We start from the raw sequence: 27,630 nt of genomic DNA, 5'->3' as shown, positions 1-27,630 counted from the left end.
AATTTTACTAATGGTATATAAACTTATAAATAATGTATTCTTAAATATTTTGAGGGAAGTTGTTTTTGTAAAATTTATTTGAAAAACTTTCACTTTAGTTTTTATCGAGCAACTTGAGAAGGTTACCTAAAACACCTACCTGGCCAAATTATTCATGTATGTAAATTATTCAATCTAATGGATTTTTATGAGATACTTCATAACTATTTCTGAAACATTATCAACTTAATTAAAGTTATTAAATGACAGGAAACTTACATCAATAAATGCAAAATGATGATGCAGACTGCACGTAATTATATTGATAATATCAATAAATTAAGAGCAATTTACAACCGGAGTAGAAAATGACATGCGTTGTAAAGAAGTACCAGAAAATTTTGTTCATACTTTCAAAATTTGAAAGTTTTAAATTTAAATTAATTTGTTGAAGCTTATTATAAACAAACTGTTCATGAAAAGTCTAAAAAAAGCATTAATTTACTGCAAAATAGTTTGAAATTTGTAGTATGCTGTAGATTAGTTGTGTATGCCTCCAAAACGATTTAAATATAAATACAAACTGAAGGTCACAAAAGTAGATCATACCACAGATTACATCGTTGCTTCATACAAAACTGTACAATACTATACGTTTCATTCAGCTTCATACGAACCATTCGAAGAAAACTATTTTGTGTTTTCATCTACTGAGACACTTTCCGCTGATGATGCAAATGAAGCCTGTAGGAACTTGGATTCAACTCTTGTTCATATTCACGATGAAGCAACACAAAGATTTTTGGAACAAAATGTTAACAAACGTGCAAATCAATCAACATGGGAATCAGCTGGTAAATGTTTATGTTCTTTAAAATGTATTAGGCCTAGTTCATTATATCTTATTCCTAATAATACATTTGTGGATTGAGGTGTAGTATTTTCTTCATTTAAACATCTGCAACTTTTAACCTATCAATGTAGTTATCAGTAGTTATTTCCTAAAGGTTTTGTTTGCAATGTGGCCAACCTGTAAAGTGGACTTATAAAATCTTTGAAATTTATAATACAAATTTTGTCCGGGTATTGTGCTGTATGAAACAGATAGGAGTTTATATATGTAGCCTACCACAATAGCTGAAGCCATCGACGTGAAATAGGGAGCGTTTTTTTTTACAGTTAAACCAAGCTTTGACAAGCTCATTTTTGTAAGTTGTAGGCCTACTTAGAAGACAGTGTTTTTTTTCCGTTGCATCAAAAAAGCCATATTTTCTCCAATCATATATAAATTATTCTGCACATTAAATGTTTTAATAAAGAGGTTAAATAGTTTATTTTATTTATATTTATCTAACGTGGTTGCTTAGATGCATGGATTGGATTACGTCTAAACGAAAACGGCGTTAGACTTTGGCCTGACCAACAAAATATAACTTACTCTAACTGGGATGAAGGAGAACCAAACACAAACCTCTCCTGCACTTACATGTCTGAAAGTAACAAGTGGAAAACACAAACTTGTTCAGAAGGAAGCGGCAATTTTAAAGCTTATTATATTTGTCAAAAACCAGGTACAATCATAAAAACTTACTTTAATAGGCGTGCATATGAATGTCAAAAAAATAATGCTATCGATTGACCGACTAAACTGAACAATAAATCGATCCAGTCTAAATCTTAGACGTTTTATAGTTTTGTTACTTTTTCAATAATTCTTTTCTTGATCAGGAAGAGAAATTCCTACTTTTGTGGATACCACATCGCCTCTTTGTGGTAGTGATAACAAAAGTGAATTACACATTACCTGGCGCCCTTCCTCATACATGACACAAAGAAACCATAGTCTCACTCTCACTGGAAAAGATACAAGTGAAGTGATCCATTACGATCTGAATGACGAGCAAAATAGAGGGGAAACATATTCATTTTATGGATTAAAACCTCAAGAAACATACCAATTAGAGGTACTTTGTCGTTACAGTAACTTGTAATGCATACAGCACACCCAGCTTCCAAAATTGACTCTGTTTAAATTCTACAAATGTTGAATCAAGGTGAATAAAAGACTAATTTTTCTGACTGGTTAGGCAAAAAATCGAAATAATTTTGTAATATAATATTTAGATTTGCAAGAAGTAAAAATTTAAGTGATCGTTTTATATTAATGTGCGTGATGTATTCTTGTGCGGGAAAATTAGTTGACATCACAAAGCTATCATCAACCACTACATGTGTTTTCATAAGCTTCCAAAGCTGCATTATACACAGATTTGCTTCCACTTGCATTCTGTGACTTGTTTGCGACTAACGACCATTACTACAGTTGAGTTCCTTGAAATATTGTGTGCTAATTTTCTTTGAATATTTTTAAACATCAGTGCATATTGTCATCCTCGATGATCTTTGTTATAAAATTTTGTTATGAATCACTAAACGTATCGTTTGCTTTTTCAGATATCCGTTGCTCCCACGTATTGCTCTAAACCAATAATCTCAACTTCCACCCAAGTGACAGGCTACGTCACACCTGAACCATTGTGCAATGCGACGTTGCAACAAACCAGCAACAATACCTGCATAGTGACATGGACATGGCCACAAGACAAGGAACACACAATTGAACATTTTGCTGTAAGAGAAAACTTTTGTATCTATTTATCATAAATAAATAGACATGAAAGAATACATAAACTAACGATGACCTTACACATAAAGATTTATCAGTTATTGGGTACGTCGTAATAAAACAGATAATTCTGACTAACCTTCAGCCTTCATTAGTACTCACGAATTAGCTTGGAAAGATAATAATGGTGTAATATTTTTTGGATTTGTTTGCCTGTGAAACAAGTAATATTATTTGCTGATGTTACTCGTGTTATAATGAACCTTGTGGTTACTGCTTGTCTCAATTTAACAGATTTTTTAATTATTCTAAATGGAAACAACAAATTCTGGTTTCAACTATTCTTACTTTAGTTACAGTACAAATGGTTTTGTCATTATACGTTATTCCTTTTCTGTACGGTCTAAATAGGCATGCAGTATTACGCTATAGTGAATTTATCTCTGAATTCATTCCAATAGCATTGTTTTTTTGTTAAAAAAGTTTTCAAAAATATCTCAAAAATCTTGCAAAATTTTGTTTAAAGTACAATATCACGTATGCAAATTGGATTTTTTTTCAATTGTATTTTGCAGCAAGCGGTCAACTATTAATACCACTGCTATGTATCAATTAAGTTTATTTTTTTCAAATTCCTATTTGGTAAAAAGTTATTGGATAACAAAAGAGCCATCAATAAAAATAAAACCGAAGATAAATTTATGTCCAATATAAAAACATGCTGGTTAGTAAAGTCTGCCTGCCTGAAGATATTCACAAGATTCTACGTTGTTAAAGTCTATTGCAGCTTTGAGTAATGATTTCATGAAGCATTCAATGTTTACAATGCCAGTGCATGTTTCAATCAAATAACAAAGTAAAATGGCAAAATATCGGTTGTTCATGTACGCAACTACTCAAAGATATGTTACTGTGACTAACCTTTTTACTTTTATTATATAAACGTTTTTCTACAAACTTTGATTAACAACAGGTCAAAGTCATGAAGTTCCCCAACATTACAAAGAGTGGCAGCTACGAATCAATTGCTAGGTTGCTCACAGAAGAAAACATTCAACTAAATATGACGTCACACAATCGATCCGTTTCCTTTGAGGCCTTGCCAAATCGTCGTCACGTGATTGAAGTGTTTGGCCAATCATGTGCAGGAAATGGAATAGCAGCCAAAGCGGTTGGAGAATGTATTGCACCGACGTCAGGTACTTTTTAAATGAATATCATTGAGTAATATTTAAATTTAATAAGCACAACATAAAGAAAGAAAAGAGATGAAAGCCTTTTCTGAGGTGGATCCTCTCTTCGGAGACGTACTTGTAAAGTAGAAGACAGCTAACATCATTTTCATCAAGTAATAAAAATGCATGGAATTGGCAACCATAAACACTTGGAAACTTTGCAACACCAAATGCAGTTCCAGCTCAGCATTTTACTCATCAAAGGAGGCATCGTATAAAGCAAATAGGACATTTTTCACAACCCAGCACTAGTTTCAGTTCATTTTTACGATTTTAATGACAAGATTATTTTGCTGTCGGAATATAATTTTATTGACTTGCATTGGTACAACATTCACAAACTCGGTATCACCGTTACCAACTGACCAAGAATCTGATTGAATCCTGCCGAACATACTTGTTTTGTCTAAAAGGTCCTACTTTTTTGAAATCTCCCTTGCAAAATGAGTCATCAGCGAATGACGTCACTGTAACACTGTACCTTGCAAACGAAATCAATGGTCCAATCAGGTATATAAACTATTATCTGTATATATGTGACTAACAATTTTTGGATGTCATCTGAGATTTGATGTTATTCTGCTATTGGATTACCAATACAGTCATTTTATCTTGCACTTATCGCTTTGTTATCAAAGCTGTTATTTTCTGGTGGCGGAACTTGCTCATTCGCCTTCTTCAAATAACCAACCAACATCTCTTTCGCGATCTTTTCTCGATGACTTGAAAGAAACTAATTTATCAGGAGCAAAAATCGGACTTCCTTATCTGGCTTTTGCTGTTAACCAGTGAGTTTATGTTGTAAAAGTTTGAGTTATGTCACATGTTTAACAATCATTAAATATTGTTTTGTGGTTGTCTTCAAGGCCAAATGCTAACAAAAATTTGATATGATTATTGCAGAACGTGCTATCTCATTTAAAATTCTTGATTGTTGACTTACGCCAAGTGATAAAATAAAATATCTTCTTACAAGAGTCAAAAACACTACAATGCTTAATATGAACAACTCGTTTACATGTCTTGTAATACAAACAAATTTATTTTCACAAGAGTCAGGTCACTCATAAACAGCTAAAAATCGATTTTAATCAGCTAGCAGCTAGATCATCTTCAGTTAAGCTTATTCAAGTAAAATGTTTTAAAAAGATTCTACTTGAAAAAGCTTAACTGAAGATGATCTAGCAGCTAGATTCTAGCTGCTAGCTGATTGCAAGCGATTTTTATGTTTTTTATAATTGAACTGACTTGTGTAAAAATAAATCTGTTTGTATCACTTGCTCCAAGTATTGTTGCTACATTTGTATTTTACTTTAAATAGAAGGTTAGTTTATTTTTAAGAAGGAGGTTTGATTAAGAAGAATGGTTAATTTTAACCTTATCTTAATACGAGCTGTTTTCGTAGGCGAAAAGCACGTCACGGGCTATCTTAGCCCCGTGCTAATTAATCGCTAACAACGGAACTATGAAAATCACAGAGCCAACATATTTTACAAGATAATAGCCATGTGTATTGTGCGTATAGAAATTAAATTTTTACGCTACAAATTTATTGAAATAAAGTGTTTGAGTTGAAAAGACGTCCGAAAGTCGGTTTTTATTCTACTTTCCCAAAAAGATTATTCTACTTTCTCAAATAGCCTTAAAATTGTAATTTGTGAATTATAACATAAAGTAATGCTAAACTAAACAAAAAATTACTTTTTCTTATAATTATAAGGCATTTTTTACATTTCAAAGTAATTTCACTAACATTTATATTGCACTTACATTAAATTATTTATATCTAGCATTGCACGAAAATGTCTAGCCACCTCAGACTAAATGCTTTTTGTGAAGGGCACGAAGGTAGAAAAATGACCAGAGTAAGTTTAGAAAATTCGCAAAGAATAAAAACTGAAAGTCAAGAAGTTTCACATTTCTAGCATATTTTGAGAAATATTTCGCTACTTGAGTGGGGCGTCCTCATAAAACCCCGTGTCGCTAAAGATAGAGTTAAGAAGGATGGTTGATTAACCCTAGCACTCCCAAAGGGATCAATTGACCCCTTTTGCTTTGTTTTTTCTGAAAATAAACAAAACATACATAACATAGCTGGTTGACATTTTTAACTTCTTCTTATTTTAGTTATTATGCATTCCAATTGAGTAGCGAAAAAATTTGATGAAAAAATGGTGCATTTTTGTCCAGTTTTACGTAATCTACCAAAGGGGTCAATTGACCCCTACGACTACTTCTTTTCATAAAAGCTCCCAAAAACATAGTTACGCAATAAATTATTACGCATTAAAGACCGCTAATGCTTGTTCAGTGGTATTACTCAGTGAGTGATAATATTTCGATCTGATAATGAGCTTCCTGTAGCACTTCCACCAGGGATATCTATAACTACGGGATTGGAAACTCTTTTCAGTGCTATACATCAGTAGGATCAACATATTACTATGACTACAGAAGAATTATTTAAATAAAACACTTTTTGTATCAACTAAAGACTGTATAAAAGTCAATTTCGCAATAACAATATAAAATGTACACTCACATCAAAACTTATTTGATGTATAAAAGTTTAAAACCACGAATCCAAAAATTAAATGAATACAAGAATCCAAAATTTTCCTCTTGTACTTTAGCATTTTACTTAATGCAAACCGGAATAGAAGTAAACGAGGAGTGTTCAACAATCAGTGAACTGTGTTGTCTAAGCTTTTATGATAAACTTATTCACAGACCAAGCCAGTATTTACGAAATCAATACATTTAATATATCATAAGAACTAAAATTAATGCTCGGTTTTGAAATTATTTAGCAGCAAACGAAATACGACAGGATTACACAAATGGAATACAAACACATTAATCAAACAATGCAAGTGTATGCTTTACAGTTTACGGCAGGTGTATTGATTGTTACACTTTTCCTTGTCTCTTTACTACTTGCTATGTTTTAAGGTCAACTTATGTAAACCTTTATCACAGTGACGCAAGGAACAGTGACCCTAATGGAGTACTGGTGTATAAAAGTGTTTTCAGTTCCACAGAGTTTCCAATCCCGACGTAGTTATGGATATCACTGACTTCCAGCAAGCAATTGCAAACATCTATTGTTCAGTAATTATGTTCCTGTATTCGACCTATAGCCAAAACCACGGCTTTCAAACCTCCTTTCAACAACTGTCTTTCAAACTTCCTTTCAACAACTGTCTTTCAAACTTCCTTTCAATCAGACATCAAACAGTAAGCTAGTTCTGACTAAAGTGTTAATTAAATATCGTTTCATCACACAATAATATTGAATTCCTTTGTTGTCAACTGGTTTCAGATACACTAAAATCAGGATTATTTCAACAGCAAAGTGTCCAAGAACTTGTTTTCAAGCAATATTAAGTGCTAGGGTCAATTGACCCCTTTGATAGTTCTTGAAAAAAAATATCCGGTATTTCTAGGGTTAAGAAAGATGTAGAAGATTGCTGAAGAGTAAAATCATTTTTGTGTCTTACTTCTGAAGCAGAAGAAGTCAAACGAAAAGCATTTTAATCCATCATCTACTATCTTCCTCGTTATTTCGATGCACGAATTGCACACCACTGTATTGCCCTGTAATCACTGTATAACTTCAAAGGCAATTGTTCTTATGTAACTTCTATGTAACCGACAATATGGTAACCACAGCTTGCCCGATGTTACAGCACTGCTGAAAATGTTTATTTATTTGTATATCATAAAAAGCTGGAAGTCTGACCTGAAATCAAAATACACTCGAAAACAATCCGTTTTATTAAAGATTGTGACTAAATAAGTTTGTATCATCATCGCCATGTAGCCTAATGTAGACTGGAGATTATTTTCCCTGCTGGTGTTGCGCTATATTCATGCTAGCCTGTATTGTTATTGCTGTTATCTTAAAATATTTTGTCATCCTTTCACTCTTCAAAACACAATCAGAAATGAACACACATCATTATTTGTTAATTTATGAATATGAAATATCATCATTGGTCAGTAATTGGCTTCATCAAATAGTTCTAAGAAAAACTGCTGGCATTGTTTTTTTATATGATTTTGAAAATGAAACAAAAGTTTCCACGTTTTAAAACACTTTTGCCTTGTACTAGTGTGCAGAAAAACCCCATTGTCATTTCTCTGGGTGACAATGAAATTACGAGTTGCGATGTCACGGACACGCCAACAGCTACCTCATCGACACGTCAACGACGCAGCACGACAAACGGTGGAGTGTACCAAGCACGAAACTTTCCTCTTGTTCAAAATCAATCTTACAAGTAAACTATGAGACATTTAATTGTTTCGGCAATCACTGCATGAATTGCAGAGCTTCAAAAATTAACCGAGCCTACAAATAATTCTTGAATAATTGAACTTTTTGCACCTTTTAGTATCAACTTGATACTTCATTTATAGATCTTTTCTCAATTCGAAACCAGTCAAGAAAATACCTTAAACCAGGCATGCACAACTCAAAACAGTACACGGGCCGTTTTAAGAAAAAAAATATTTTTCGCGGGCCGCGTGCTAACGTTGTTGTAACTAGCGTGTAGCCTATTTTATATAATGTGACCGATTAACCGTCGAATAAGAGATATCGTTGAGAAGATGGTTACTGTCAAGAGACGGTTGCCTCTCGCACTACAGTATCTAGTTGTTTTTAACGCTTATCGGCGGTAAAGCATCGGATACGTTGATTATGTAACTGTAACCGTGGAGAAAAGTTTATTACTGTTATGTTCTATTTATCTCTCATAAGAGCTTGTAACTATGTTTCGACGGTTTTACAACAAAAGTAACCCCTCGACGGGGACAAACAATAACAAATCCAACGAAGTATAAATTCCTAACATTAACAAGAAATCTACATACAAGACTAATATCAAAAAATGAAATTTAATGAGAAACGTTACATCTTTTGTTCGCAACAAGCAAGTCATAATTAGGCGAGATGCTGGAACTTGATATTTTGGCGTCTTAGATTATACTCCTTTGGGACTGCAACCACATTTCGGCAAACAAGACACAGTATTTTCGAGTTTGTTACTGTAAATAAGTATTTACTTGTCCATTCTGGGTTAAAGATTCTGCCCTCATTTTCAATCTTCCTTCTCTTGTTTTCAGTCATAACGCGATTACGGGGTACTGTATATTTCACAAAATGCTGACAACTCAACCAACAGTAAAATTCTGATGTACACTGACACCTACGGTACCAGACACCACGTTTTGAAAATATTCATCAGCGCACTTTGTGCAGAAACAAGCAACAAAGGTTAGATTGTTCTTGTAAAATTTTTCAGCAAAAATGAGCGAAATTACGAAATATCTCGTGGGCCGCATGAAAAGGTTTCGCGGGCCGCATGCGGCCCGCGGGCCGTATGTTGTGCATGCCTGCCTTAAACCATAAAACTCAAATCACTTTATTTTTAGGATTTTAGAAATAATTTTTCATAAAACCGTTAATGCTCTATCTTATAACGCCGTAGTTTTAGGTTTGGCATAAGTTGCCACTTGATGCGACAGCCCACGGCATTTCATGACCATGGTATTCTTTGGACGTGTTCTTAATTCTAAGGCAAAACAATGTTTGATCAGTAATTTTAAGTTTTATTTTCTCAGGATTTATCTCATTTCTACAACACCTTTATTAGATGGAAAAGTATCATTGGTGTCCAGCAGTGTGGTTTTGGTTGCTACCAAACCTGTACAGGATGAACCACCTTCATCTCAAAGCATCAGTAAAATATGATACAAATATTAAATTTAAATCATTAGTAGATTAGTATTGTATAATTAAGTTCGAAGCAAAGTATCATTTTTCACTAAACATTTATTATAGGTTAATAATTAACTGCAGAAAGACGTCATTGTTTCGACCTTAAGGTATCTTTTTATTTTTACGCATTAGGTCTCATCAGTGCAGTAAACAACTATCATACGTTACACGCGAACGATTTATTACTATATAATTTATTCATCGTGATAATTTTTCCTTTTGTTGTACGCAAGGAACCACATTTGGTACTTTCACCCACCTTTCCAGAGTGCTGAAACTGCCGGAGGGGTGAACTATGCGCAATGCAATATTGTAATAATTAAATGTGACTTTATTTAATAGAAATCGACAACAGACTTTACTTAAATCGACATTGACTTTAATTAAATATAATAATAGCCAACCGCATCATTTTTGGCTGTTTCATGTATTCCCCTTCCAACGGAATAACAGGCTTCAGAAAACTAGATAACCTGACAAAAAATGGGTTCCAAGTCCTTCCATTCGGTTGATCACAAACTTTTTGTTTAAATATTAAAGATGACGACCATTGTACTGTACATGCTCTTATTTGTGATGATATCAAACTTTTATTTAATATTTCAGGAAATAACGCATGGATTGCTGGTCCTGTTTTTGCAGTTCTAGCCATCATTCTATTGGCTGTATTTTTAAAACGGTAAATTCAACATAGCTTACGTTAGTTGTCGCTATCTCTGTACACAACTGCAAGTCAAATTTCAAATTTGTCCAACCCACAGCTTTTTTAGGATAGGTTGTGTTAAAACAATACAAAGTAGTATCGCCCTTGAGTAAATACATTTAACCTGCGTAAATGACTTACTGATGTTGATTTGGGGCTCAAACTGAACTTCTTAAATTTGGTAATAAATACCAAAATCAAGTCAGTCATTGCATTTGTGACCATTTTGCATCTTTTACACAACATGTCTTAGAAACAATTTTTTGTTCCAAACACAAGTTTTAGTAGTAGTAGATACCAAAATTCATATTCTTTTATCGGACTCTCCAGTCTCCATTATGTTACTACTAATACCATTCCTTGTGAAAAAACTGATACCTAATCGCACAGGCACTACTTCTAATAATTTTAAAGTGTTTTGTTGCAGTGCGGTAAAAGTATATACTTGCGGAGCGTTTCATCAAGCTACTTTACTTTGTATAGTCAGCAATAAAACAACATAAACTAATGAAACATACTAAACAACATTACTGTCTGATTTACGTGTTTTTAGAAGGACAGTTTTGCAAAAGTCATCTGCAGAACTGCGTTATCATGTCTCTGACCATCATCAATCAGGTTAGTTAGTTAGTTAGTTACATTTGTAATTATGGATCATTGAAAAAGGCAATCTAGTGATGATTTATGTATTTACAACCCCAAACCAATATTTTAACTTTGGTCATGTTTAAAGCAACGAATTTTTTCAGACAAGCAACCACAAAAACCTTTGGAAATTCCTATCGAAAACATCACAATGCTGAACAAACTAGGAGAGGGTCATTTTAGTGAAGTTTGGAGAGCAAGAATTTCATATAAGACTTTCAATTCTGTGGAAGCTGCTGCTAAAATAATAAAAGGCAAGTCTGTGTGCAAGGTGTGCTTTTTCTAGAATGAATTATTTAAAATTAATCATTGATTGTCTACGCAACAAGGATAACAAATAATTGAAATTTCCATAACTCAGCTTGTTGTGCTGTTGTATCTACAGCATTGTTTAACAATTGGCATTTGTGTTAATAAAATGTGCTTGACTTGCTTCGTTTCACCAGTAAAGATTCAAAGAAAGTTTCTACGGAAGTTTCACTTTTTTCAATCCCAAAGCAAGCCCAGCATGCAAACAACTACGACTATTCACTAGGGTGGGTCGATTTTCACACAAACTAGTCGGATTGTCGCATAAATCGGTATTTAGGTGAGGCTTGCCATACTAAATAAAGTGGTAAAATTTCAATGTGATGGTGTGATTGATTTGTCGATAATAGACTGCACTTCTATTTGCTCAAGTCCACGACTGAGTTGTATCATAAGGAAAAGTACTGCTGGAGGATCGCTGATATCTGTGGCTGGTCTGGTCTGTGCTTAGATTCTTTAAACTGTCCAATTTTGGCAAATGGGGAGTTTCAGTTTAATCAAACAACGCGATCCCCAAGGCTATAAGGTTTGACAACAGAATATCGCCAATTTCACCAATTAATATTTCTGGACCAAGTGTCTTTCCAAATAATCCAAATAGATGCCGCAATGGTAACTCATTGATGACACTGGGCAGCATAGGCCAACATATATTCCACTGAACTTCATACTGGATAATGGATATGATGTTCTATTCTAGCAATTACTCCATTACGATTCCCAGGGTTCACTGCTGTTCCGTCACAACCTGTTATTCGAATTCCATCCATGTTCATATTCTCGTCGATCATACATTTTAAAATGTCAACTGAACGACCACTTGGTGTTGTGACATGAGAGATGTAGATGTCACCAGGTTGTGTCAGTAAAAAGTAACGAAATTCTTTTATTTTTCTCCTCTGATGGTATAGTCATCAAAGACATATGATTCATCCTTTCTCCCATCAAAATAGAGCGATATAAAATTATTGACGACATGTTGGGTTGGTTTCAATCCAGTACGCCTCTTGACTCGTCTATGTCTCAGTTTCGTGGGTCAATACTGATGTCTGTGGAGAAGTCTTCTCCTAAAACATCCTGCAAAGTAGCAGTGGCAATAGCAGCAACTGTTTCGTCAGAAACCATCTTTCGATCGGTTTCCCTTGCAATAAAACGGATTGGGATAATATTTTAGACACTACATATTGAGACACTCTCCATGAAACTCGGATCATTATCGGATGAATAAGATAAAAAGTCAGTTTCACACAGCTTTTTGTGGTGTGTTAAATCACACAACTATTAGTAGTTCGCCCAATTCGCAGGATTGCCAGATTGGGCGAAAAGATGAGGTAAGACGACAAAATTTTTCGCAACTTCTCTCCCAATCTCGGAACCCTGTTATAGAAACAGAGGGTCATTGGGTAATGGGTTGCTGTGCAGAAAAACGATTTTAAACTTTGAGGACATGTGTAGAATGTAAAGTTGCACCTATGTTCAAATTTATATGATAAATGGAGGAATCGACCCACCCTACTATTTATGTCGACGCAGAGCAGGAGCAGCGTCCAAATCGTCTAATTGATACAATTTCAAGACAATAAAATTACGCGATCGATGAAAGCAAATTTGTATGTGGACCTTATGGTCTCAAACAAAGAAGATGAAGAAAAATTTGATTTGAAAAAATGCTTTGCTTTGTGAGCAATTTAAGGCTGAAATAAACCATCAAGATTATTTCAACTCATTTTGGCATTGTTGGAATGCATGAAAAAGCAAACAAACTATGTACCCAGACAACCACTTTATCTGAACGAAATCTGGTAAAGATCTGGTCTGATCCGTACCCAATCTGGTAAAAAGCTAGACCAGGTAAGCAGCTGTGTGGGTAGTAACAAACATTTAGGACAAAACTAACAAAATGGATAGGCTAGAATTAAAAAAAAAACTATTCATTTGTGACTTCTGATCTGATTAGCTGCTTAACACCGTAATTGAATAATATGAAATCGATGATGTGTATTTCAGGAACTCAACTCACTGTTCATCAGCACCAAGAATTTGAAATGGAATTGGAACTCATGCATATGTTAGGACAAAATCCATTTGTCATTCAACTTTATGGAATCAGCCAAGACGAAGGTCAGTTATAATCAGAGATGAAGGTCAGAGATGCATAATTATAATGTCTGTAGTAAGCCAATATAGTAAAAATTTGCATAATAAAAAATTTGTTGAATGTTGCGTGCGTTCAACACTTTCGATAGAAAAAAAATAACTGGATCCCTATTCTTGTTAGTACCGAAGGCTCAGTATAATGATAACCTTATCTTCTCTTTTCCCGATGCCTGGATTCAATTATGGGACTCACCTTTACCTTCACAGAAAGAGTGATAATATCACCAATCTGTCTTTAAATTTCCCGTGGCTTGCAAAACTTATTAAAAAAAATCATTGAGTCAAACTGTCAACTCAGTGGACACCAATAGATTCAAATACAACAACGAGAAAAAAATCGGTGAAACTGAAAAAATGATTGGTGCTATCTGGGCGAAAGCAGTAAAAGATGAAATGTGACGAAACAATCTGTAAAGAACATCTACCTGCATTGGCATAACCGGTTCATGTTGATACTACTACACACTATAATACACTGATAATACATAATACTCTCCGCCCCTATAGTTCAGTTGGTTACCGCGTGACTTCTGGAAGGAAGTAGCTTCAAGATCAAGCGGTGCTGGTTCGACTCTCGAGATTGCGCGTGAGCAACGCACGTTAAGGACTTCTCTCCATTCAGCAGCATCTAATGGATGGAATAATTCCCCGCCAACAAGACTTCAACAATCGGAAACTTCATTCTGTCAATCCTGGTGACCGGGCCTGCGTCAGTGAATCAAAGTCTCTTAGCTGCCAGGATCAAGCTCTGCAAAAAGCTTTCCCAGTCAAAGGATAAAAATTTAATCAATCACTAGGAATACAACAGTGCTAAAAGCTTGATTGAACACCAAGTAAAATCTTCAACAGGTGATGTTAATTTAGTATTAGACAAAGATTTTACTTTTTAATTTGACCTTGAAGCGACTTAAAGTTAACCCTCATGAGTAGATTCTTGTACTCGATCAGACTTGAATCGGCATTGATTCAAGGTTATCCCAAAAAGTTAAATCTAAAGAATTTGAGAACTAAAATGTAAGACTTATAACCACGATAGGTTTCAATTGGAGCTACAATATTTTATTGTTACTTCACTTTGAAATTGAATTATTCTTATCGCGTCAAAAGTATCTGTACGACAACTCGGTTACAAACAAATCAATTTATTTTTTTGAAACGAAGCGACGTACACTAAAAAAGATTTACGAATTAAAAAAAAATTGTCTGACATGTCATAAAATTTTCAAAATTGAGAGGCTGATTGAGATCAACATATAGGAAAAAATATTATTTCACAAAGGCTGGTTGATGATGGAAAAATTGGTAATGCTCTTAAAGTGGTGATGAAGAACAAAAAACACCAAAACAGTTCCTTAGCAGAAGTGAACACAAAAATTACTATTAATTTTTATGTTTGGTACTTAATTCAAATTCTATACCACCAAGCATATACTTAGATAAGGCCAAAACTATAGTTAGTTAAATATTATTTTTCTTTTTTTAAATTTATATTTTACAAAATTATGTTGAAACTCTACCATGTCTCTAATATTACTTGACATAACAATGACTTGTTTCATTTTAGTATTATTTACTCCATAAATGTTCAAAATACAGTGTAGGCTAAGGCTATATGCAATTTTATATGTGTCAGGCAAAGAGGCAAGCTGCATAACTAGCAGATCAATACCTGGTGCTGTACCATGATTCAACATTAAATCATTGTTCAATTAGACATTTAAATAAGATTATTATCACCACATTGTTTCAAATTTCCTTTCTTTGATACGTTTGTGTTTTCTTCTTCAGACAGAAGCATAGCGTTAACAGAACTTGTCGCCAACGGAGATCTCCATCAGTTCTTGGTTAAGAATCGACCATCTGCTTCTAAAGAGTATGAACCAATCAATCCACTTGGAACCAGAATAATGACAGAATTTTCGCGAGATATTGCATCGGTTAGTGTATAGTTAGATTGCATCTTATTCTAACAAGCGTAATACTTTTGTTTTATAGAACTTTGACAAAGCAATTTCTTTTGCTACATCGAAAGCAACAAAAATTGGCAAAACGTTAGAAGACTTTGTAGCAAATTGAATTATCTAACTAAATTAGGTTACTTGGCGATATGTGAAGACTTTCTTCTGCATATCTCAAAATACAATTCATTGTAATAAATTATTGTAACATTGACACGTGAAATAATTATTGTTTCAATATTTTATCAAATTGTTCATTTTCAGGGAATGGAATTCATATCCAGCATGAATTTGGTCCATCGTGATCTTGCATGTAGGAACGTATTGCTGACGGAGGAACTTCGCTGCAAAATATCCGACTTTGGACTTTCCCGTCAAGTCACTGAGACCGAAGGGGTTTACGTCAAACTTAACCTCAAAGTAACTAATTATAGAATTTCAATCATAGTATTAATTCAAAATATGAATTTTGCTTAATAAGCGTATATTATTTTGCACACTTTCTTGGCTGCATAATTACAATATACTATTGATATAATTTTTTATTGTTGTCATAGGTTTCCTTACAACTACAAGTAGTTTTAAATGACTTTTCTAATCTCATTAAAAACGTAACGGAAAGTAGCCTTTCCTTTTTTTCTCCAATTTATAATGTCTCGGAATTTTTTTCCCGTTAGAAATACTAAAATTGTATTATATTCAAGTTAATTCGACCACTAAATCTCTGCTGAGTATCAACCACAGGGAAGAATTAAAGATAGAAATGTATTATACTAAACAGCTTTCATGTAACATTATGTTGTAAAACGCATTTAAATAGATGTGATCTCGGACAAAAAATAAATCTAATTTTTCTAACACGTGTCCAGAGCGCAAAACTTCCCAGCCGTTGGATGTCACCTGAGGCCTATTTCGATCAAACATACACCAGTGCAAGTGATGTCTGGTCGTTTGGTGTGGTAATGTGGGAAATTGTGGCATTTGGTTACACCCCGTACAAGAAGTTGAATGGAAGGGAATTACAAAACGAAGTTCTAAAAGAAAACTACAGATTGCCTCAGCCCAAACATTGCCCACCTCAGTTGTACGTTTTCAGTGTAAATATGTCCGTTCTTTTGCATAAGCCGCAAATTTCTTTGACTTGCTGTTGTTGTTATTAAATATATATTTTTTACAATTTTATTGTAACGTCAAATTATCTTCTGAGTAGACATTTACATTTCCATGCAGCAATTTCATATAACTTGATTCATTACAAGACACTAACAATTTTCCTTTTTTCCAGGTACAAAATAATGCAGCGCTGCTGGAATATCAGTCCATCTTACCGTCCAACATTTGCAGAGCTACGAAAAGCGTTGGAATCTCTTGTTGATGTAATTGAGGTGATTAATGCAAGTTATTAAAACATAATCTTAAAATATAAAAACAAATTTATAGATGTATTAAAAGTCATAGCAAAATATTCGTTTGTTATTATTTCAAAATTCCTTGTTACCTACTTGAAATGTCAGAATTAAGTTTATAAATTTACAGTGATCATATTTTGTCTGTTTAAAAAAGATATCAAGACTATAAATACATATCAAAAAGTTGACTGGTAAAAGCAGCGGTCAAGAACTTGTGGCATAAATTAGTGGTGCGATACTGACAAAACGGATGGGCGATACACGCTGTCTATCGCTGTCCATTTTCGATATACTTGACTGCCAAGAAATATAACCTAACTAATTAACTAACTAAACACTTGAAGAATTTAAGAAATTTTGTCTGACTGAGCAGTTTTTCCAGCCCAACACTTGCTGATGATATTTTTGTTGATATCTCTGAACAATTCCTGGATTCGTATTATCAAGATTTGGATGTTACAAACGACGTACCGATTAATTTAAAACAAATGAAAAAGTTGTGCGTTTCATAGCGTTGAAGTTGGTTGGGGACTTTGGTAGATACAGTACTTCATCACAAACAAATGACTTGGGAAATCTTGGGAAATATGTAGGTATATGACTATAAATCCATTTCCAAGAAAGAGTTTTGTAGTACCGGAAGAGATGTTTTCATTTATCTTATACTCTTTAAACGCGGTAGTTACCACTGCAGAGTGGATGCAAAGAATTGCCAAGACTTGTAATATGCCTGGGAAAATAGTTTTAATAGAAAACTAGCTGGAATTTGGAAAATATCGAAACATGATATTTCTTGATTTTAATTTTAATTCTTTGCGAATTTTCTAAACCTACACTGGTCATTTTTCTACTTTCCTGCCCTTCACAATAAGCATTTCGTCTCAGGTGGCTAGATATTTTCGTGCAATGCTAGGTATATATAATTTAATGTAAGTGCAATATAAATGTTAGTGCAATTACTTTGAAATGTAAAAACGCACAAAAATGACTTATATTTATGATCAGAATTATTTTTTTGTTTAGTTTGGCATTCCTCTATGTTATAGCCAAATTCAAAATTTTTAATTTTGAAGCTATTTTTGGGAAAGTAGAATAAAAACCGACTTTCTACCGTTTTTTATCTCAAACACTTTACTTCAATAAATTTGTTAGGTAAAAATTTAATTTACATACGCACAATACACATGGCTATTATCTTGTAAAATATTTAGGCTCTGTGCTTTTCATAGCTCCCGTTATTAGCGATTAATTAGCACGAGACTAAGATATCTCGTGACGTGCTTTCCGCGTACGAAAACAGCTCGTATTAACACTAGAACAGCCGAGGTGTCGAAATCGACACTTTTAGAAATTTTGTTCACTATTTTGGGCCTTAATCGTTATCGCAACGTTTTCAAACTTTTAGTAGCTTCCCAATTATGCTTAAATTTTATAGTTCAGTATTATTTTTCTAAAAAATCTTTTTATGTTATCTACGATGTGCGGATATACCTCCAACGGCCGAGGTGTCGAAATCGACACCTCATACAAATTTAATAAGATTTGGAAAGCATAAAAGATTTTCTGTGTAAAAAACTAATTCAGTAGTTTTCACAGTTACTTATAGCGTTTCTCATGGTAATTTTCAACACTCGGCTTGATGTGTGCTATCGCTCAGTATGATTTTAGGTCATCCTACTGAGTTTAGGAATACCTTTCACAAATCTATCAGCGATTTGCAACAGATAAGTTTATTCATATTCGAGAGCCACTGGAAGGACTTGTTGCTAATTGCATCAACAATTACACTCCGGATTGGAGCCTACCAATCGATGAACAGCTATTTCCAATGGAAGACAGATGTCCTTTTATCGTGTTCATGCCAAACAAAGCAGACAAGTTTGGCATGAAATTTTGGGTATTAGCCGAGGTTCATTCAAAATACGTATGCAATACAGTACCGTACTTATCGTACCTCGGAACTATTGAAATAAAGCAACGAAATGGAAGGCTTCTCCCCGAGGATGTAGTGATCAAGATCACCACCAATTTACACAGACAAAGCGGGTACAACGTCACAACAGTTAACTTCTTTACTAGGGTGAATCTTGCTGGTTTACTACAGGAAAGAAATATAATGTTGGAACTGTTCGAGCTAACAGTAAAGGACTGACAAGGGAGATGACCAAGGGTGGAGGAGAAAGATTTTCCAGTAAATTCTTCTACAATTCAACGAACAGCTGCATGTTTGTAAACTATCTGTGCAAAAAAATGCAAATGTCCTTTTCACTATGCATGACAGCTTCAGTATTGATGCAACAGAGAATATGAAACCCTCTGTGATCCATCTTTATAGCCAACACAAAGTAGCAGTTGATGTGTTTGATCAAATGGCAAGAAAGTACACCACACTTGCAGCAAGTAAAAAATGGCCTCTTGCAGTTTGGACAAATATGCTAGATATTGCAGCTTTGAACTCTTGGATTATTTTTAGAAAACGTTCCAGCAGCAACATCAGCCGACGTGATTTTATCCTCCAGCTCCTTGAGAGCTCTTGAGAACTGCTCATGTGCTGAAACGCAAAGCGACACTGCAGAGAGAAGAAGAGCACGGACGACTACCCAGAAAACGCGGAAAAATGTCTGGATATTATTGCAAAAGCAATACAGTTACCATTTGCGGCCACTGTCGAAAAGTGGGAAGTGTGATAATGGTGACTGGAAAGTTACAAAGTGCAAAGGCTGCACTGCGTAAAGTGTTTGTTGGCTTGTTTGATTTTTTGTTTCTCTTGAATAAGAAAACTTTGTGCTATTTTTATGATAATTATGTCTTCGCTTTGTTGAATTTTTAGATTATCGTACAGAGCCAAGATACAGATACAGTCAAGCTTCGAACTGATCAAAACCTGGTAGCTCACGTCATAATTTTTGTCTAAAACCAACAAATGAACAGCGCAAATAGGTGACAAAAGTAATAAGTGTTTCAGATAGTTTCATCATTGTAAAATAAAACGAAAACTTAGCCTACTGCTAGTTTTGCGGAAAAATAAAGTTTTTTTGAAAAGTGTCGATTTCGACACCAGCGGCCGTTGTAGGTATGCTTTTTTTTCGGCCGTTCTAGTGTTAAGATAGGGTTATTAAAGGTAAAATATGCGAGCATTCAAAACAAAAATTATGATGTTATTCAAGGTTTTGTCTCCATTCCTTTACTTTTTTGGATTGTTATGGATGCCTTGTCACAAATAATATAACTCCTAATAATCATTAATAAAAATTGAGCTTTTTAAAGCTGAGTGAGAGAAAAAAGTCTTCAATCGAGAAAAAGGTACGTTATTGTAGTTGTACGTGTATATCGCTGCAGTGATGACGCAGCGGACGTTTTTGCACTCGCTTTCCAACCATGCAATCCTGGTTCGACTCCCACCTTCAGCTAGTTGTTGAAAGACACCGCTCACTTCTACCCATGGCGTAATAAATTGGTAGGCTAAGTTGCTAAACGAAAGGCGGTTGAGGGAAAGGAACTGGCCACCCCACTCTTTGTTAGTGCCGATGACTTAGCATAATGAGCATAATGAGAACATCATTTTATCATCCCCCGATGGTTACATCACGTATGAGACAGTTTAAATGAAAATATTTCGTGGCACATCTTGTCTTTGTTAATTTTAATCAACTTTTGCATCCCTCTTCTATTAGTTTTTATATTCCAGGTAATAATTAATTATTAATAAATGAATTTGCAGTATGGGTAAATGTAAAATAGGTAAAACTCTCGTAATTAAATTTAAAAAATGAAATTGACACATAAGCTTGTACACTTGTACAGGATAAGTAAAAGAACATGGAATTCAAAACTGTTTTGAAGCAAACACAGTGAAAATATATATCAAGAGAAGGAATAAGTGTCAGCGTTATGAAAATGATGCAAAGTTATCTCTTGCAGAATTACCAACCAGTGTATGAAAACGTAATGAAGGAAGCAAACTTATATGAAGACGTGACCATTGATGCTGTAGGATTTGCTATCGGATGAAGACAAAGTAGCCATTCTTTGTCAGCCAGAGTTTAGTTTAACCCTGAACGGAACTTAAATCAGAAAGACTTGCAAGACTACACTGATCCCATATCCTATACCAATGTCATGTGTTGAAATAATTTTTTTGATTTTATGTATTGTAATTAGATGTTAATGTAGCTACGTTTGTAATCCTTGAAAGGCATAGCAGATGATTTATTTCACAATCTTTTCGCTTTTTACTGAGTTAAAATTTAAAAAGTATTGAAAATATTTTCAACTTTCTTAACTGTAAATGCATAAGTTTTCATTATAACCAAAATGAAATCAGTGAATTGGAACTATCGTTTTGCAAACATGTACGTAGGTGGAGGGTAATTTTTCAAAATCAACTTCAAATGGAAAGTGATCGTTGTGAAGCTATGCATTTGTTCCTTTGAAAATGATTGCTTGAGTAGAAGATATTCTGGAACTGTACAAAGCGAGATTTAGAGTAATTATTCAAGTAAAGCAGGGCTTTCATTTTTGGTTTTCTGGGCAACACAAGAAGTTTTGTGGCTATTCTCTAGGAGACACATTTACTTCGTCTAAAAATGTTAATATGACCTTTTTGTTAAGTTGCTTTTAGTTTATGTGGCTAACTCACCGTCTGCTTGCTTTTTTCTACCTGTCTTATAGTTCAATAATCACACTTTAATTATTTTGTCGTGTTTCTAGTGATTTTATTAACTTACATCATTATACTAAATCTTACTGTTGTTTCAGATTAAAAATTTTCTTGTTTTGAATGTTAATGATTTTAAGTTTTTTACAAATGTTTTTCTTGTAGGATTAGATTAAATTAAAGTTCACTATTGCTTCTTGTAAGTGAGATCAGACTTGGTTCGATGTCAGGTTCTAAGTGCTGTGTTAAATTTTGCTGAGTCTATTGATGATTATTATTCTAGACGAATAATAATTTGTGGTTTTGGTTTTTCTATTATTGGTAAGCTAAAACCACATCATTACGCTTTTTTTTGGTTAGATAAAGGCACTTTTTAAATTTTCTTATAGGTTCTTTCTATTGAAAGTTATCTGATTCAAAGAACATGATCTTACAATTGTTTTTCTGTTCGTCTATAGGTGTTTCAGTCTACTTCGTAATTTACGATAACACTTCGAAGATAAGGCGATTATTTTTATAAAGATAAATTGCTGATTACAATTTAAAAATGTGTTAATAACCTACTAAATTGGAGTAATCTTAGGGAATATCATTGGCTTGCTCAAACTAAGTGATTGATTGAATCTTTATCTTCGGACTGGGAAAGCTTCTAGCCGAGCATAATCCTGGCAGTTTAGCCCTACTTGTAGAGGCTTTAAATCACCTGAATTATCAAGTGAGTATGATGTCCGCATGAAGGTATTGCTACAACTCAGATATCTCACTGTCCTCTTTTTAGCATGCTGGCCAAAGCAGTTGAAGCTTGTGTTCAAAAGGGTGAGGTCAAATTTCGCTCACTTTAGTGATCCTTAAAACTCCACTGAGCGGGCTTAAGTTTACTTTTCATTTTCATTATAGATTCTAAATCTCTAAAGTGATGAAAAAGAGATGCAATCTGGCAGGTAAAAAATATTATTGGAAGCCGCAGTTTTAATCCTGTATACCGGTGATTCTTAAACTGTGCGCTGCGGCAGTCTGGTACGCCGCGAGACTTTGCCAGGGGCACCTTGAAAGTTTTTGCGTATTTAGCGGTTTTCCACGCTCGCCTATAATTGAATTTTTGTCCATTGAAACGTTTTTCAACCTTCTTTCATCTTATGAACACTTTTGTTATTTTTTGCATGTATGGTAATTAATATGGACTTATTGGTCTGATGCAAATAAATAAATAATAATAATATTTTTGTGAAGACATGGAGAAGTACAATTGGATAAGAAATCCTATTGTTGATGATGCAAATGTCTCTCAGGAGTTTACATCTCAGAACATTGAAGAATTTACAGATCTTTCTTCAGACTTCACTTTGAAAAGCATATGCAAGCCTAATTCACTAATTTCATTTTTGGTTAAAGCTCAGTCTGAATTTCAGATTATAGACTGAAAATCTATCTTTAGAGGATGCTGCTGATTAGCATGCACGCCCATATATATTACACAGCCGTCAGCATGACTGAGACACTCCTGGGTATGATTCAATGGCAAGGACTGACCAGGACACGAGGTCTTCACTATTGGTTCGTTTATTGACTTATTTTAACTGAGTAGTGCTTGATTACAAATAGAATCCAACAAGAAGACCAAATGAAGGCACCAGAACAACTAATGATTCCACCACCAAAACTCAGTACAATACCCTCTCGTACTATATGGTTAGCTCGACTTCAGAACTTAAGAATTTTTCTGATTAATACTGAGCAAAACTTAATACCGCTAATTCAGAATAAGTAATAACAGTCAGTGCCACTAATTCAGACTAAGTAACAAAAGTGAGTCAGGAATCATGGATACCGCCAACACAGAATAAGTAACCAAAGTGAATAAAACTGATTACCGCTAACTCACACTATGTAACTAAAGTGAGTCAGGATCATGGTTGTAGTTGCTTAAGAAGGGTTCATTGTAAGCATTGCTATCGCTAAACATATCCACATGATGTAACATAACGGCAAATCTACGTGTCCAAAGCACTAGTCAGAATGCAATTAGGCATTCCTCCAAAAAGTCATTGCTTACAATTCCTTAGATTTCTAAGCGAGACGCAGGATTGCGCTAAAAGCACGCGCTATTTGAACACATCAAGTGCATTCCAGCGCGCAACGTCAGAGCATGATCGGGTGCTACACGCTCCGTGTTCGTGTGCCATTTAGCCTACAACGTTATACTGTACTTGTGTGAAGCTGTTTTTTTACGAAAGCTGTAATCCAGTTGAAATACCACAATAAGATTGACACTGAACGCGAGATGCTTGTTACAGTATCAAACTTTGCACCACTGCTTGATAAAATGTGCATAGAGCAACAAGCTTATTGCTCACATTAAATGCTTTCAATATTTTGAACAAACATGATTTTATAATACCATTTTTAATATACGCCTAACTTGAAATTAGCAAAATGTTGAGTTCATTAGGGCGCTGCCAGTGTTTATAAGTTTTCAAAGGGCACTGTCAGAAAACAAAGTTTGGTAACCCAATACGGTTCAGAGATATAGTGTTGAACTAGAAAACAATAGCATCACCCGGCAGCGCTCTGAACGACCAGGTAGTTGTTTTTAGAGAAACATATTGCTAGCTCAAGCGGAGAGATTTCTAGGAAACAAGGCTCAAATAAAGTTTTGTTTTCAATTAATTCATTTTAGACACTCGTCATTGGACTTTTCTTGCTGATGATCGGGAAACATGGAAGCTGACAATGCATGAGGCGTCTCCAAGCATACTAAAACACAAATCACTAAGCGTTAAAAAAGTGTCAAAATAGACTTATCGTAGCCTCCACCATCATCGGTGGTAGACTTTACATGCCACGATTGAGGCCGAGTTTAACGCACTGGACTTTGACGCTGAACAACAGCTTTCTTTAGGAAGAAATGGCAAATACACAGTAAAGTAAGTTGCGTACTTACTTTGAAAAACATGAAACGAGGAAGGAAATTAACCTTTATCAGAATTCTTTGTTCATTTTGCTCATTTAGAAAAAAGTTGTGTATGCTGAGATGCAGCGTGTAAACTGCTGATCCTATATAAGCTGTGTGTACGGCTTTCCAACCATAACTGTTTCTATGTAAAGAAAGTTTCAACGTAATCAGATGCAAGTGATACAATGTGCACCAAGTAGAGATTTGTTAATACGCAGGTTGTAAAAGTTATTTCTTAGTTAAAGATAACGAGCTAAACCTCAGATTTGCTACAGAGTGGAAAAAGCTTTAGCTGAATATTGAATAAATTGTTTAACAAATGCTTCAATAGAACCAGCTTTAAAAATTTTCTTAAGAAATTTACACATTTGAACAAAAAGCAATCAATTGCCGTATTTGAGGTACCATAATGTGTTGCGAAACATGTTGCAACTTTTCAATGCAACGTATGTAACAGTTACTTTTGTCTGATCACATACATTGTGCACTGCTTAGCCTAAACAATATGCTTATGGTGGTTTGTTCATTAGCAGTTACAACTGTATATGAAGCTATCCTAGTAGCTTTTTTACGCACGTGTCAAACGTTTCATGATAAAAGTGTCATGCAGTTGCTTGGTATTGTTGAAATTCGCCAGTCAAGGTTTCCCTAGAAAGAACTAGAACTTAAACATTCTATGCCCTATTCTATTTCCAGCGAAAATTATATTTCAAACTGACTATTTGGGGGCCCCAAATCAAGAAATTTCTAAGAAATACACACTGTATCTAAAAACTACACCGTGATTCATTCAAACTCCCAAACCCCTTGAAAACGTTACGGCCCCTAAAATAATCCCGGGTCCAAAAGTATCTCTTGGGCACCCTTGTGTACGCTATTGATTATTCATCTCTCTGCAACTTCAATACTGACCTTTGACACTGGCTGCTTAAAATTGTAAGATGTAGAATCAATAAATTCGGAACTTCTGCACGCTAAATCTTATAGTATCATTTTTATCATTATTACCATGTTGGTGAAGAATAGTACAGTAACAGGTAGAACATCATTAAACCTTAACCCTCTCTAAAATTTGAGAAGCTTTAACCCTTTGCTTTTCAACGTTTTTTTTGGAATTTAACTGCTCAAGGGGGGGGGGGGGGGGGCGTTTTTGGATCAAATTCAATCAGCTGTTACGTTTTATCCGCTGGTGCTATTTCAACAAAAGTTGCACTGGTGTGAACAAATCATTTGTCTATAAGTTTGAAAAGTCATTATTTTAAAATTTTATATGTTAAACTTGATACTTCAATTTTTGCAAAGGTACCCAAAAACGACAATTTTGATTTATCTCGCCGCTATTTAATTACCGTGCTAATCCGATTTCATGCAAAGTTCGGAAAAACAATGAGCTCGATCGAAGGCACGAAGTGTGTGTGCGGTGTGCCGAATCATTGCATTGATAAAGATTTACAACTTTAGAGCAAATCTTATTGTAAGCTACTTACTGATTCTAAAATATTTACAATCAGAGTAATATTGTTACACGAATTTGAAAAAAATACAAAACTGCGTTTGTTGTCTTACATTTTTGTCCTAAACTAATGGATTCCCAAACTCATGGCTAGCTTCTAGTTTTATGGAACCAAATTTCTCATAAGTAACACCTTAGCCTGCTTGAATAGCTGTTTACATCTTCGTTTGTGTATTTTAGGTCTACAATTGAGTTTGTAGTATGAATATTTTTAGTAGAGGGAAGACAATTGAACAAGTTGTTGAAATTATCTGAAATTTCTAAGTTCAAATTAGGTGCTTTTGAAATTGTGGATTTGGGTCAATTCGCATCACAAATGTCATGCAGGCTACATCATTCATAAGTCATTTCGCTTACAGGTGTTTATAAACATGACTCATAAATTACATCCACAAACAATACAGCATTTACATCAACAAAGCTAAGTTCGAACCTCACTTTTTATTGAAGATTGTGTCAATCAATTTAAATATACATTTTTAGTCCGCCCGCTTTGAAACAATGCAACAGCGAATTGAGGAACATGCGTAAACAAAGGAAATGTGAAATAACCCACAGTTAGCAAATCTACATAAATTTAACGTTTACAAATGTTGAATCAATGTAAAAGGACTGGATTGCGGACTGGGTCCTCATTGTTTGAAACACAAAAAATACGCGTAAAGGCGACAACATCAGCAAGGCAGCGATTATGTTTCTGGCCAAACAAAAATTAACTTTTGACTTCAAAGATAAAAATGATTATAACGAAGCTTCAAAGTTTGTCGTAAAAAATATTGCAGAGATACAATAAACATAATCATTTTGTGCCAGATTGTGAGAAGACTTCCTAGATTCTTTCCAAACATTTGCAGGATTGCAAGTTATTTTCTATAACTTTACATTGCCAAAAAATGGCTTCTTTGTTGAAACAACGTGGCTACAATTCTATAAAAAATTCTTAGGCCTACTACATGGAAGTAATGAACTTTTTTTTGTGATTTTGCTGATGACGTTTTACAATATTCGAGAAGTAAAAAATGATAATGATGAATTATTTTACAAAACCGTGGTTTGCAAGCGCTTCACAAAAAATTGTTGGGGAAAATTTACCATTAGACGTAAAACGTTTGTAAAAGAAAATTGTCGGTTTACGAATTTATAATGTTTATTGCGTTGTTCGAATTATAAACTGCCTGTATTGTCTACCTTTGTGGTTGCCGGCCAGCTTAGACCAGCATGCAAACTACGCGTTTATGGTATTTGCATCGTGTTATGATTCTCGAAAATTTCCCACAAGGTCTTTATTTTTTTCGTGATATTTTTGTGCCTTTTCTGTCCTAAACTTGAAGTCATTGTGCAGCACAATCCACATCGGTTTTTAGACTCAGTTTTCATTGAAAATCGTTTGTGTGGTGCATCATTTCAAGTAGTGTCTTCCCCTAAGCTGTTATACAAACCGCCCAGAACCAGGTTGATTATTATGTGTCTTACAGCCGTTGAGAGCCCGTTATTGTATGTGTGGAATTATTTCTGTAAATAACTGACTGAATTCATGCCAAAGTCGAGCAAATTCTGCTTTCGGGATCCTTGCCGGTATTTACGGTATTTTTGTTGATAAGTTTAGGCAGCATTTTTCAAAGATAAATGAAGACATCGGTATTGTTCGTCACTTAGATTTAGTTTTCTCAGCATTGTTTATTCATTCTTTGATCCACTAGT

The 27,630-nt window shown here is 34.5% G+C and overlaps 1 protein-coding gene across 1 annotated transcript; it reads left to right on the top strand.

Moving 5' to 3' along the window:
- Positions 1-13,287: 13,287 nt before the first annotated feature.
- On the top strand, positions 13,288-22,599 carry LOC145770739 (fibroblast growth factor receptor 4-like). The gene is made up of 6 exons (XM_082582441.1): positions 13,288-13,403; positions 15,228-15,376; positions 15,662-15,817; positions 16,267-16,481; positions 16,683-16,782; positions 20,728-22,599. Exons 1-6 carry the CDS (start codon positions 13,328-13,330, stop codon positions 20,815-20,817), a joined length of 786 nt encoding a protein of 261 aa, XP_082438567.1. The 5' UTR covers positions 13,288-13,327; the 3' UTR covers positions 20,818-22,599.
- The last annotated feature ends 5,031 nt before the right edge of the window (positions 22,600-27,630 follow it).

The sequence above is a fragment of the Aplidium turbinatum genome, chromosome 5, assembly GCF_918807975.1.
Source record: "Aplidium turbinatum chromosome 5, kaAplTurb1.1, whole genome shotgun sequence".
Taxonomy (NCBI): domain Eukaryota; kingdom Metazoa; phylum Chordata; class Ascidiacea; order Aplousobranchia; family Polyclinidae; genus Aplidium; species Aplidium turbinatum.
Note: the sequence above shows the minus strand (reverse complement) of the source record. Positions and strands in the feature narration are given on the sequence as shown.